The following is a 12133-nucleotide window of genomic DNA, read 5'->3' on the forward strand; positions in this document are numbered from 1 at the left end:
TCCATGCACTTGGGCTCACAGCCCTGTCTCACACCCTCTGAGGCTGGGGCCGGAAGGTGCAGGCCCACCTTTCTGGGGACCAGGACTCTTCTGAGCTGAGGGTGATATGTTCAGGGCAGTCCAGTCCCCACAGGCCTCCACAGCAGCTGTCACCTAATTGCCTGATTAACTCAGTGATTTCATCGGCTAATTGGGACCTTAGCTTCAAATCCCCATTAACAAGGAGCTTTTTGTGAAAAGTCTCAAAGCTAGTTCTCCAAAGAGTGAAAGCAAGTGTGGGCCTGGATTTTAGAAGAGACTAGAAGCAGGGAGAGGTGGGTGGCAGCGGCGGCAACTCCCTCAGTTTGGAAAGGGAGCCCCCAGTCAAGTGTGGGGTGCCCTCCCTCTCTCCCTCTTCCTCCCTCTCTCCCTCTTCCTCCCTCTTCCCCTCCTTTCCCGTCTGGGTTCCTTCTTCCCTCCTGCCTCCCTCCTTCCCTCCCTTTCTGTCTTCTCGTTAACACACTCAAACCCCACCCCGGAAGGCTGCAGAGAACGTCCATCCACATGAGAGCTCCCCCACCCCATGGCTGCTGTTGAGCCAGGGGATAGGGTAAGGCCTGGATTCTGCTGATGGTTCTCCCTGAGGTAGTCGGGGAGGGTGGCCTGTCTGCAGTCAGGCCTGTGGTCAGTCGAATTAGAAACGATCAGAGGTGTCTGGATAGAGACTGGGGATGGCGTTCTTTTCCCTGGGTCCCAGGTGTGGGGGCACCAGCCCTTACCTTCCTCCCTTCACAGGCTCCGGAAGATGTGCTCGGGTTTTGGAAAGAGCTCAGACTCACAACGCCAATCCTGCTAAAAGCAAGGTCTTCCCGTCTTGGCCAGGAAAGCCTCTCTCTTCCCACAAGGAGCGCAGGCTGGCCCCTCCCACCTGCCTTAGGTGACCTGGCACAGGCGTCTGGGTCTTACAATGGCAGCTCCTTGTAGTCCTTGAGCCGTGGATGCATCCGACAGCCCACAAGAGCCTGATATGTGGTGAACTCTGGCCTCACACTCCACACTGGCCCCTTTGTGCCTGAGGCAGCTGTGGGAGCTGTGGTCCTGCTGCCACATTGGTTGGCATAGTCAGTACTCATGCTCAGAAGTTTCCAGAGCTTCCTGCTGGTTTGGTTATATAGGGAGACAGATGATGGTTAAGGAAGAGGAACTCCTGGGTGTCCTGCCTTGTGCTTCTAGGGTGAGAGATGCAGGAAGGTCAGTATCACCCCCTCCCCAAACTGCCCTTCTTAGCACAGCCCAAAAGTCTTCCACCAAGGCAGATGCTGTCGGCTCCTGGTTCACTGGCCCTCCTGGCTTCTTTTCCCTGTGTGGAAGCTGGAACCCACACCAGCTACTGGTGGAATCTTCACCACCGTCTGTGGCTTGGGCCACAGATTCCTTTCTGCCCATCAGTCCTGGCTCAGTTTGCACGAAGGTCGCAGCTGGCAGGGAATGCAGAGGCTGTTGCCCTCGATGGCTGTAGGCCTTACAGCTTAGTGATGGCCACAGAGAACGCCAACTTTTGTGCTTTGGACTTGGGACCTCTTTAGAGAGGGGTACTGTGTTCAGGGCACCTCAGAGTGTCTTGTGTCCAGGCTCCTGGAAACCTGGTGGAATGCCTGCCGTAGGGAGCGCTCTGGGAGACTCTGGCGCTAGAAGTCTTGCTCTTACATATACACAGTCTTTAATTGAACACTCGTAAAACTGTAATGAGCCATTCATTTATTTGAATGGGGTGAGTTATTAATTTTCAGCAAACTGCAGGCAGCCGTTCTGAGATGAATCGTTTGGAGATAGTCTGCTCCCCAGGGTGAAGGTCTGCGATGGGCCCTGAGATCTGAGCCCATCGCCTGATGTGGCCTTGCCTTTTTATTTCCCCTCAGCTGCCCCACCCCAGGATGCACGGGCTCAGGGCACGTCCGGGGCAAGTACTCCAGGCACCGAAGGTAAGAGGACCCTTGGATCTCACAGAGATTCCTGGGCAGTAGATTTGGAGCCCCCTGCCCACTCTGCTCTAGGCCCTTTTGCAGATGGAGAACTTTCCATCTTTTTCCATGGCTCCCAAGGCCAGGCTGCTGACCCTTCTGTGAGGCAGCGACCTCCCACTCTAGCATGGAGGTCCATGTAGCCATGGGCACCTCCTGTGGGGGAAGACAGACCATCTGACCTCCCAGTGCTGCACTTTGTTTTTTTTGTCCGGGTCCCCTGCAAGGACTGGATGAGTCTGTGCGGGGTGGGGGGAGGACACTCGGGAGGGGCTCATGGGGTGTCTGAGGCCTCTCGTGGCCCTAGCCTGGCCCTCTCCACTGCCTACTCCTCCCTACTCCTCCCTCCCAGTTTACAGAGCTGCCCCCTGGCCAAGAAGAGGAAGCTGGAGGGCGCTGAGGCTGAGCACCTGGTGTCCAAGAGGAAGTCGCACCCCCTGAAGCTGGCTCTGGACGAGGGCTATGGTGTGGACAGCGACGGCAGTGAGGACACCGAGGTGAAGGACGCCTCTGTTTCGGATGAATCGGAAGGAACTCTGGAGGGGGCCGAGGCTGAGACATCAGGACAGGACGAGATTCATCGCCCCGAGACAGCTGAAGGTGCTTTGTCGCTCTTTCTTCCCCGAATAAAGGGCGCTTAGTGTGGCCCTGGAGAATTGCAGCCTGTGAGCGGGGAGGGGCTCACTCCGGGCGAGAGAAAGCCCTTCCCGAGAACAAGGCATGTCTTGTCCCAACATGTGCTGGGCTTCCTGGGAGAGAGGTCTGCCCATGGTGCTTATGGGCCTGTGGTGTGTTTGTGTGTGAACACTGTGTGTGTAGGAGAGAGGCAGGACAGACACAGACACGGGGCTGGTGTGTGTGTGTGTGTGTGCAGTTGCAGCGTGTTTCGGCAGGTGTGTCTGCATGTATATGAGAGAGACAGACAAGGCTGTGTCTCTGTGTGTCTGTAAGTGGGGAAGGGAGGGTCTTAGACCGGCCCTCTGTTCTGGGGGACGTGCCTGGGTGAGAGGCCTCTGCTTTCCCCTGAGGCACTCACAGGCAGATGCTGAGGAAACATCTCAGGTTGAGCTTCAGGTGATTGAGGACCAGGTGGGGCCTCTGAAAACGGGGTGCCCGGGGAAGCCAAGAGGGGAAGGAGGAAAGCAGACGAGTCCCCCACTTCCTTGTGGGGTCTACCAGGACTGCCATGTTGGAGCACCTAGCCCTTGGCAAAAGTGGATGAAGCAGGTGCTTTGGCCCCTGGGTCCCGGAGGGAGAGGTCTGTGCCCCTGAGAGCCCTGGCAGATCTGTAGAGACCTGGGGTCAGACGAGGCCCAAGGTCCACTCCCCCAACCATCCCCACCACTCACCCAGAACTCCCCAAGCTTCTGCAGTGGGGAGGGGTCTGAGATGGATTTTAGAAGCAAAGCCAGAGAGGGTCCTCGACCCCAGCTCCCTTGGGGGGCTCTGGAGTGAGTGTGCTGCCCCGTGGAATCAACATAGTCCTAGATCTCAGGTAGAAAAGATACACATTTTCCTGCTTTCTTATCAAGAAGGGCGTCTGGAGTTCAGCCGTCAACCTGGGCTTGGACTTTCCTCTCCGAAGTGGGTGGATGGCAGGGCCCGTTCCTACCACTGTGGGGTGTGCTGGCCCAGGCGTCCTTGCTGACAACCCTGCGGGGCCTGCATGTGGTGAGCACCTACCATATCTTAGTTTTGTTTTGTTTTTGTTTTGAGAGTGTCTCACTCTGTTGCCCAGGCTGGAGTGCAGGGGCGCGATCTTGATTTACTGCAATCTCCTCCTCCTGGGTTCAAGGAATAGCTGGGACTACAGGCGTGCACCACCACACCCAGCTAATTTTTGTATTTTTAGTAGAGACAGGATTTCGCCATGTTGGCCAGGCTGGTCTTGAACTCCTGACCTCAGGTGATCCACCCACCTCGGCCTCCCAAAGTGCTGGGATTACAGGCATGAGCCACCGCGCCCATTGTTATTTACTGCTTTTCAATTTTGAAACAATTATTATTATTTTTTTAAAATCTGACTTGTTGGTTAAGCTCCATTGTATACAATGCAGGTTTATCTGATTTGGGGAAGTAAACGTGATGGGAGAGGAACATTAAGAAAAAGTATCAAAGTAATTCTTAGTTTAAAAAATACATCAGTGGCCCATGACCTGCCTCCTAAAATATATTCACCATGATTTCTGGATTCAGGCAGAAGCGTTGACAGAAAGGTCCATACCAAATCCCCACTTCTGGAGTTTCATGTTTCCCCTTGGCTCCCGTATAAAGAGTGAGTGGTAGGTCAGGTGGACGGGTGGTGGGTGTGTTGGGGACTGAAGACCTGGAGTCTTCCCACGTGCTCTCTGGCCCCCATATTGATTTTGATTTTGTGCAGGAAGGAGCCCTGTCAAGTCCCATTTTGGATCCAACCCCATCGGCAGCCCCACTGGCTCCTCCAAGGGCAGCTATAGCAGCTACCAGGGAATCATCGCAACTTCTCTCCTGAACTTGGGTCAAATTGCTGAAGAGACCCTGGTGGAAGAGGACTTGGGCCAGGCAGCCAAGCCAGGTCCTGGCATTGTGCACCTGCTTCAGGAGGCCACAGAGGGAGCTGCCAGTGAGGAGGGTGAAAAGGGCCTCTTCATCCAGCCAGAGGATGCCGAGGAGGTCGTCGAAGTCACCACTGAGCGCTCCCAGGACCTGTGTCCCCAGTCCCTGGAGGATGCAGCCAGTGAGGAGTCCAGCAAGCAGAAAGGCATCCTGAGTCACGAAGAGGAGGACGAGGAGGACGAGGAGGAGGAGGAAGAAGAGGAGGAGGACGATGAAGAAGAGGAAGAGGAAGAGGAGGAGGAAGAGGAAGAGGAGGAGGAGGAAGAGGAAGAGGAGGAGGAAGAGGAAGAGGAGGAGGAGGAGGCAGCTCCTGATGTGATCTTTCAGGAAGACACCTCTCACACCTCTGCCCAGAAGGCCCCTGAGCTCCGGGGCCCAGAATCACCCAGTCTCAAGCCTGAGTACTCTGTTATTGTGGAGGTCCACTCGGATGATGACAAGGATGAGGACACCCACTCCCAGAAGTCAACAGTCACTGACGAGTCGGAGATGCATGACATGATGACCCGGGGAAACCTGGGCCTCCTGGAGCAGGCCATTGCCCTGAAGGCTGAACAGGTGCGCACAGTCTGCGAGCCGGGCTGCCCACCTGCCGAGCAGAGCCAGCTGGGCCTGGGAGAGCCAGGAAAGGCAGCAAAGCCCCTGGACACTGTACGGAAGAGCTACTACAGTAAAGGTAGGGCTCAGGGGTGGCCTGGCCCTGCAGACTCATCCTTTCACCCCTGCCCCAGGTGTGCAGATGCAGGCTGAGAGCCCTTCTAGGACAGGGGGCTGGGGGATGGCAGAAAAGCAGACAAAAGGACAAATACATGACACAGACTGTGGTCAGATACTGAGCAAATGGGTTCCCACACTGCTTTACATAGAGCGATCTGGAGCGAGACACAGAGCGGAGACGTGTGAGAAAGAACCAGGTGGGAGAGAGGAGGTGGGAGGGACAATGACCCACCCACAGTGACTGGTCACAGCAGCATCTGGGGTCTGGAGAGGGTGGGGACCGTCCTGTCCCTTCCACCCCAACTCACACTTGTGGCAGGGATTGTGCTATGACAGAACCCGCTGTATCCTACAGCTATGCTGGGTCATCCTGATCCTCTTGTGGGGTGGAGACCAGCAGGCAGATGTGAGGGGTGCCCTTGCTCCTCAGAGGGAGCAGCCTGCCGCTGGCTCTGCATCTGTCTCTGGATTTGGCTCTAAAGTGTGCAGGGTATAGGGGAGGCATCCCCTGAGCGCACTGAGTGGCTGATGTTGAGGTGAGGATAGACAAGGAGGGCTGCTTGGAGGGGCCTGGGCCTGGGCTGATGTGGTTGGGGAGCCGCTGGGAAGCAGCTGATGTGGTTGGGGAGCAGCTGGGAGCCTGGAGTGCTGAGGTCTGAGGACGAATCCTGAGTAAACGGTTACGGCCTTCATTGTTACTGGGGTGTCAGGGTATGGACAACAGGCTGGCTCTGCTCTGCTGACTGCCCATCTCGGATTCCTCCTTGGGACAGGGGCCTGGGGAGCAGGGCTGGCCAGGGGCTGCTCCCTCAGTGAGCCATGCCAGGGAGGCCAGGCCTTGGACAGGCCAGCTTTGACCCAGCCGGCCTGGTGCAGAGGGCCTCCTGCACCTGGGCACTTGGCCTCTATTCTCCTAAGACTAGGGACCTGCCCTGACCTCGGCCTCTTTTCTCCCCATGTCTAGTCCTGCATCTCTTCTCCAGGTGGACGGGGGCAGTGGGAGTTCTTGGTGCTCTTCCAATGAGTGCCCCCAGGAAGGGCTAGCTGAGACCAGGGAGGGAGCGGATAAGGAGAGAGAACTGGGATGGGAGATGACTCAGGTGCTGGAGCCAGGAACCAAAAATGCAGGAGACACCGACTTGCCAACTCGAGAGACAGACCTGAGTGAGACGTAATTCAAGGGGCATGATAGGCAGGTCAGTGGAGACGTGAGGGACATATTTTCTGGGAACACCCAGGCATATGAGACAAGCTCAGGGGAAAGATACTAAGGGGACACAGGTGGGGACATGGTTTCACGGTGAGATGGACCCAAAGAATGGCTTTGTGGGGACACCCTTTAGGGCAACCCCGATGGCGGGACAGCTCTTTGGGGACCCAGATTTGGGTCGGCACTGTCATGCTCCGGCCTTGTGGGGCCATGGCACAAAGAGACACAGGCTGAAGGTGAGACTCAGGGTCAGGTGTTAAGGGCCTGGGGTGGTTACTAGCCTGGGTGTGGTGTGCTTGGGCTGCACAGATCAGCGCAGAATTTGGTGGGACACATATGAGGAACACAGACACCAAGTGACAGCCCTAGGCCCAGGTTTTCGAGGGTCTCAGACCTGTGGGACAGACATAGCAGGACCCAGATGCAAGGCGTCCTGCCTTCAGGAATAGATTTTCAGTGCATGGACCCAGAGGGACACGGCCCCAGGTGACACAGGTGGCCAAGCTGAGAACACCAGGCAGTGCCGAGCTGGGCTGTGAGTGTCTGTGCAATGTGAACGTGCGGTTCTGGTTCTAAGGGACTGATGTTGGGGCACAGATGCCGCGAGAATTCTGGACAGAGGCCGTGGGACAGGGGCGGCAAGCCCAGGAGGCCGGTGCTGGGCATGGGTTTGGAAGCTCCTCAGGACACCCCTGCCTGTCCACATGGGTGGAAGTCTGACTCCTTTGAACTTGGGGCAGCAGAGCAAGAGCTCCTTCCCTTTGGAGCCCCCTGCTGGGACCCTCCCCCTCTGAGGTGGGAGTTCTGAGTTTGGCTCTGTGACCTCTGCACCCTCCCAAAGGGGACAGCTTGTCCAAAGGTGTTTCACTGAGATGTCAGCTCTGCTCTGAGGGTCCTCCGTGTTCCTGCTGGTCCCTACACTCTATAGTGACCGGCCTGGACCTGCAGAGGCTAGATGAGGTCAATAACTGAGATTTGGGTTTAAATTTCTGCCCAGGCATAGATTAGTCATGCAGCCTTGGATAAGTTACTCAACTCCTTTGTCTTCCTCATTTTGTCAAATCCCAAGGACATCTCCTGGCAGGAATATTGCCAAACGCCTTGACCTCTCTAGGCAGAAGGCTGACCCATGAGGCCTCCACACTGTCAGAGGAGAGAGGAAACAGGACTCCAGCTGCCATCCGGGTTGTTCTCCTTACAACGCTGCACACACTGCTATTTGGGATGGTCAGGGCAGCCTCAGGGCTTCCGCACAGGTAGCCAGTGTGGGCTGGTTTCTTCAGGGTCTCCTGACTGTCCAGCCCCAGTCCCTGTTCAAGCTCATGGGCAGTCTCACCTCCCTGCTCTCCGGACAGCCAGAGAGAGGGTTCCTGAGCTACCCCTGCCTCCTCCCTGCTCACCACCCAGCTTCCTGGCCCTAACTGATGTCACTTGTGTGTTTTAGATCCTTCAAGAGCTGAGAAGCGTGAGATCAAGTGTCCAACACCAGGCTGTGATGGCACTGGCCACGTTACCGGGTTGTACCCTCACCACCGCAGCCTTTCTGGCTGTCCCCACAAGGATAGGATCCCCCCAGAGAGTGAGTAGCTCTGTGCAGCGTTAGCCCTAACTGTGAAGCTCAGGCTGCCTCTGTGGCGTTTGGGTGGTGTCTATGGGGAGGCGTGGCCTGCCCAGGGCCGTAACCTGCCCCTTTGGTTTGTCCAGGTGCTCATCCTTACATCTCCCCGCTTTCCCCCACAAACTTCCTCAGACCAAACTTGAGCCCTTTGAGGCTGGGGCCCTGCAACCAGCCCATTTGTCTACCTAGAGACGCCAGTCCGGGTCAGAGCCCACAGTCACAGATCGAAGGGAGGGGACAGGCTAGTGCCAGCCAAGCTGGGAAGGGAGAGGTCTTCTGGCAGCAACCTCTGCGCTCCGAAAGCTTAGGAAGCAAATACTTGTCCTTATGTTTGGGCTAGAAGCAGCAATTGTGAAAATCAAATCTAAAGGAGCAAACTACAGAATGAAAAGTTTTAAAGCTGAGTCTGGTTTCTGCCGCAGGAGGGAGGGACCGCAGTGGTGGTGGGGGGGCACGCCCTGACCAGGCTGAGGGTGGGGAGTTGCGTCTGCAGGCTCTTGGGGGCTGGAGCTGCCCTGCGTTGCTGTGTCCCCCACCTGCCTACCAAGCAGCACCTTTGGACAGGGCTCCTGCACCCTCCTCAGCCTGTGCTCCCCACACAGCTGCTGCTCCCCAGATTCTCTGACAGCCTTGGCTCCCTCCACCCCCGGTTCTCTTCCAGTCTTAGCCATGCATGAGAACGTGCTGAAGTGCCCCACTCCTGGCTGCACGGGCCAGGGTCACGTGAACAGCAACCGCAACACACACAGAAGGTACTTGGACTGAGCTGGGCCACAGTGGGGGCTGTGGTGGGGGCTGTGGTGGGGGGCTCCACGTGTGGTAGGGCACCTGGGTTGGGCCTGTGTGTCCCTGCCTGGGCCTTCGGCCTGTGACCTGGGACGGGGCTCTGGCCTGCCTGGGGCTCCCTGTGTGCCCCCCTTCTCCCAGCCTGCTGCCCTGAGGAGTGGGTATAAGGTCAGGGCACACCTGGGCTGTGAGGGGCCTTTGTGTGGGCAGAGCAGCAACTGGAGGTACAGTCACCCAGTGGTGTTGCTGCCTTGACCGCTATGAGCTGGGGCTCCCAAGAGAGCAGGGGCGGCCTGCAGAGGAGCGAGCAATGCACCCTCTGTGAAGAGAGGTACAGTGACCATGTGGAGAGCCAGGTGAATACTTTGTGTCCTACCCACATTCAGAAAACCTCTGCACACTGGCTCTTGCTCCTGAGTGGAAAGGGCAGACATGAACAGTAACCTCGGCAGGCCAGGGCTGTGCTCTGGGCTGCTTGGTGGGAGTCCTGAGGCCCAGGTGGAAGTGGAGCTTCGTGACCACCCTCGAGGTGTAGTTGTTGACTGGTCTATGGCGAGGGGGGACTACTCCCCCAGCCTTTCCCAAAGTGCCGTGGGTGGCCATGGCCTCGGGGGGTTATGCCTTTCCCCCAGCAGGCATATGCTCAGCTGAAAGGACTGCCAGAGCTTTCGAGGTCACTTCATTTGAAAAGAGGCCAATTCCCCATTACGTCACCTCCCCGGGCTGGCTGAGGGACCGGCGCTGGAGCTCACAGTTAACTTTATTCTGACAGATGAAGCTGCTGCCTCCATGTCTTAGACTGAGTACTTTCCTGGGCCTGAGTCATCCAGGGTCAGTGCCCAGGTTGTGGTCCAAGTGGGGCCCTGGGCTGCCCCAGAGCAGCTAACAGAACAAGAGCCAGAGAGGCCTGCAGAATCCAGCCCTGGAAGCTGGGAAGGGAGAGGAAGGGGGCGAGGGGCAAGCCTGTCTCCCAGACCCATGCAGAGGAGGCATCTTTGCCCAGAGCTTTCAAGGCCTTTAGGATATATTTCATCTTTGTGTGTCCTTGGCATAGAATGTTCCCAAACAGAAACTGACTGGGCAGCTCGTACTTTGAGGGCTCAAGAACAGAGCCAGAGAGAAAACCCCTGTCCTGCAGAATGACAGGGTTATTACCAGCTCTGGGCTTCTCTGGAGTTCATCTGGAGTTCTTCTGGAGTTCTCACAACTGAATGACCTTGCCGTGAGACACCCACACACACAGACACCCAGGACAGGACAGGCGTGGAGGGGAAGGCTCAGAAACCCCTCCTCTTCCTTCCTCTAGTTTGTCTGGGTGTCCCATTGCTGCCGCCGAAAAATTAGCCAAATCCCATGAGAAGCAGCAGCCGCAGACAGGAGATCCTTCCAAGAGTAGCTCCAATTCCGATCGGATCCTCAGGTGAGTGAGATGAGCCACAGAACTGATGAGGCTGCCTCCCAAATGCCTGCAGGGGGCTTCTCAGTCTCCCGCAGGCTGTATGTGCATGTGTGTGAGTGCATGTGTGTGAGTGTACATGCATGTGAGTGTGCACAGGCCCTGGGCCCCCCAGGAGCAAACTGCAGGGCAGTTTTGGAGCCACACAGGACAGAGTCTCATGTCTGCCACGTTCGCCAGTGCCTCAGCCAAAGCACAAACTCCCGCACAGCTGCCTCTGCCTCGGACATGGTGCTCTGCCTCCTCGGAGTCGTCTGATGTGACCACTTGAGGTCCCTTGGGGATTAATTTGTGGAGATGCTGGTCCTGTCTGGAGAGAGCAGACTGCACCAGCCAAGGACCACGGACGTCCAGGAAGCACCATGAGCCACTAATCCTTGGCGGTCCTGCCTGTCCCTCCCCGACCCCAGAGATAGACCCCAAGTCAAGGAAGAGGGTGGGTGCAGGCTTTGCTCCCCAGAGTGCTTTGTGGCCCCTGAGGTTCTGAGATCGCAGTAGGTGTGTGTGAACATGTGGGAGCATGTGTGTGCATGTTCACACGCCTGTTTGTGTTTGCATATGTGCGAGTATGTTTACATGTGCGTGCAAGTCCACGTGTGTGTGCATGTGTAGATTTGGCTCTCATCAATAAGGATCTTTCAGAATGTGTCCCATTAGTGTCCCCTCCTTCTATGTGGCCCTAAGAAGTAAGTGCCACAAACAAGGCCAGAGGCTCAGGGAGTTGCCCAAGGCCACCCTGCCCATCCTGCCTGGCTTCAAAGTCTCTCCTCTATGGGGCTGAGCCCTTGGACCATGGTACCCACTGTCGAAGAGGACACTTGCACTGCTCCTGTCTTCACCTGCAGACACCCTGCTCCCCACTTCCGTGAGGAACTAGAACTCACACACAGCTCCTCCTCCCCGGCTGTCAGACCCCTGTTCCATATCTGTCTCACCAGACAAGAGTGTAGGAGACCCCGGCTGGGGTGAGTGTGAATGACTGCATAGCCCCTTCCACCGTCCGCCTCCTTTCAGGGCCCACCTGACCCCGGCCGTTCCTGGCACATAATTGGCAAAGTCCCAGCCAGATGATCTTTGCTGCTCAGCTGGGCTGTGTCATACCCAGACTCTTCCCTGGTCTGCTCCAGAGGGTTCCTCTGAAGGTGCAATTCCCACACGTGGGATCTCTGGGCAGAGGACAGAGACTTGCCTTCCTGCTCTATGGGCATGCTTGCCATCCCACACACGGGCATCTTCAGCCCTGCAGGTCCCAGCAGGCTGCTTTCCACCAGCTGGCTCTCACAATGATTTGAAGCTGCTTTTTTCCTCTAACTTATTTGCTGTTCCCTCCAGCTTCCTGTCAGTTGCTAATTCAATCCTTTCCCTCTTTGATCTAAATCACCGATAAAATGTCAAACCGCAGATTTGGCCCACGTGTGAGGCCAGGCAGGGGTGTCAAACAGGCTCCAACTTTGGAGACTGCACTCCCTGGGACTATGACCTCAGTTTGTTCACTTATAAAAGTAGGACAACAAACTAAGTCGCTCATGAGGCTCAATTGACACTCGGCCGCCCTCAGGCCATGGTGAATATTCACTGAACGCTAGAGATTGTGGCTAGGGTGGAGGAGGCCTCCCATTAGGCCCTTTTGATTCTATCTAGCCCACGTTTCCGGCTGTCGAACTTTGGGGTGTGAGGACAGGCTTTGCAAAGCTTCGTTGGCATCGTGGACAATAAGTGTACAGATTCTGACTGAAGCCTTGGTCAAGGAA

The 12133-nt window shown here is 56.6% G+C and overlaps 1 protein-coding gene across 12 annotated transcripts in view; it reads left to right on the top strand.

The window, feature by feature from the left end:
- MYT1 (myelin transcription factor 1) overlaps window positions 1–12133 on the top strand; it is a 90345-nt gene that overhangs the window by 47621 nt on the left and 30591 nt on the right. For 10 of the 12 annotated variants that reach the window (XM_054541992.2, XM_054541986.2, XM_054541987.2 and 7 more), the window contains 7 exons: window positions 1899–1961; window positions 2353–2600; window positions 4381–5271; window positions 7967–8101; window positions 8802–8892; window positions 10233–10346; window positions 11228–11347. In XM_054541992.2, the coding sequence (XP_054397967.1) occupies window positions 1899–1961; window positions 2353–2600; window positions 4381–5271; window positions 7967–8101; window positions 8802–8892; window positions 10233–10346; window positions 11228–11347 (1662 nt within the window). The remainder of the gene's footprint in view (window positions 1–1898; window positions 1962–2352; window positions 2601–4380; window positions 5272–7966; window positions 8102–8801; window positions 8893–10232; window positions 10347–11227; window positions 11348–12133) is intronic. The other 2 variants (XM_054541988.2, XM_054541996.2) reach the window with 1 other exon arrangement.

The sequence above is a fragment of the Pongo abelii genome, chromosome 21, assembly GCF_028885655.2.
Source record: "Pongo abelii isolate AG06213 chromosome 21, NHGRI_mPonAbe1-v2.0_pri, whole genome shotgun sequence".
Taxonomy (NCBI): domain Eukaryota; kingdom Metazoa; phylum Chordata; class Mammalia; order Primates; family Hominidae; genus Pongo; species Pongo abelii.